The sequence below is a fragment of the Myotis davidii genome, unplaced genomic scaffold (genome assembly GCF_000327345.1).
Source record: "Myotis davidii unplaced genomic scaffold, ASM32734v1 C63410570, whole genome shotgun sequence".
NCBI lineage: Eukaryota > Metazoa > Chordata > Mammalia > Chiroptera > Vespertilionidae > Myotis > Myotis davidii.
In genome coordinates, this window is record NW_006369698.1 from 1 (window position 1) to 891 (window position 891).

The window sequence follows — 891 nt, forward strand, 5'->3', positions numbered from 1 at the left end:
CAACTCAGGTTGTACTTTGGGCAAAACAGCTCCTTAAGGAGAAGTTGAGAGGAGCATTTACCTAACTGTGGGAAGGTTATGTCCATCTAGGCAAGTCAGGGAGACTCCCTGGAAAAGGTCTCCCCAGGATGACCAGAGGGCTTCTCGCCTACCCCGGGGTCAGGGCTGAATGCAGACCTCCTATCATGGGGTCCCAGCTGGGAGGTGGTTCCTGAGTGGGTCCTCTGATGCCTGATTAAGTGATAGCCTCTGCTGAAGCTCTTCCCACAGGCAGGGCACGTGAATGGTTTCTCGCCAGTGTGTGTTCTTTGATGCCTGACGAGGTGGTCCCTTCGACTGAAGCTTTTCCCACATTCATTGCATTGGCAGGACCTCACTGCAGCGTGTCCTCTCAGGTGCTTGGCAAATGCAGCCCTGTGGCTGAAGCTCCGCCCACACTGGCCACAGAGATAGAGCTGCTCAGTATCATGTGCCTTCCGGTGTGTCAGGTACTGCCTGTGGTCGCTGAAGTACTCTCCACACTCTCCACACATGTAGGGCTTGTCTCCATGCTGGATTCTTTGGTGTGTTGTTAGCACGGATTTCTGGCTGAAGTTTTTGCCACAAATAGTACAAAAGAACGGTTTTTCTCCGGTATGTGTCCTATGATGCCTGACAAGATCTGAAGTCCAGCGGAAGTGCTTTCCACACTCATCACATCGATAGGGCTTCTCAACAGGTGTTTTCTCAGCTGGGACCAGAGGGGAGGTCTCATTCAAATTCTTCTGGTTTAGGGGGAATTTGTAAGAAGTGCCGAGTACGTGAACCTTTTGATGCCTGGCGAGATGTGAGCTCCGCGTGTAACTTTTGCCACACTCCATACATTTATAGGGTTTTTCTCCTGTGTGAGTT

At 51.4% G+C, this 891-nt stretch overlaps 1 protein-coding gene across 1 annotated transcript; it reads right to left on the minus strand.

Moving 5' to 3' along the window:
* Window positions 1-6: 6 nt before the first annotated feature.
* Window positions 7-884, minus strand: LOC107181466 (zinc finger protein 202-like; the record flags this gene model as incomplete). The annotated part of the gene is made up of 1 exon (XM_015557347.1): window positions 7-884. A coding segment is annotated over one exon (789 nt), but the record flags the coding sequence as incomplete, so codon positions are not given.
* Between the last annotated feature and the right edge of the window lie 7 nt (window positions 885-891).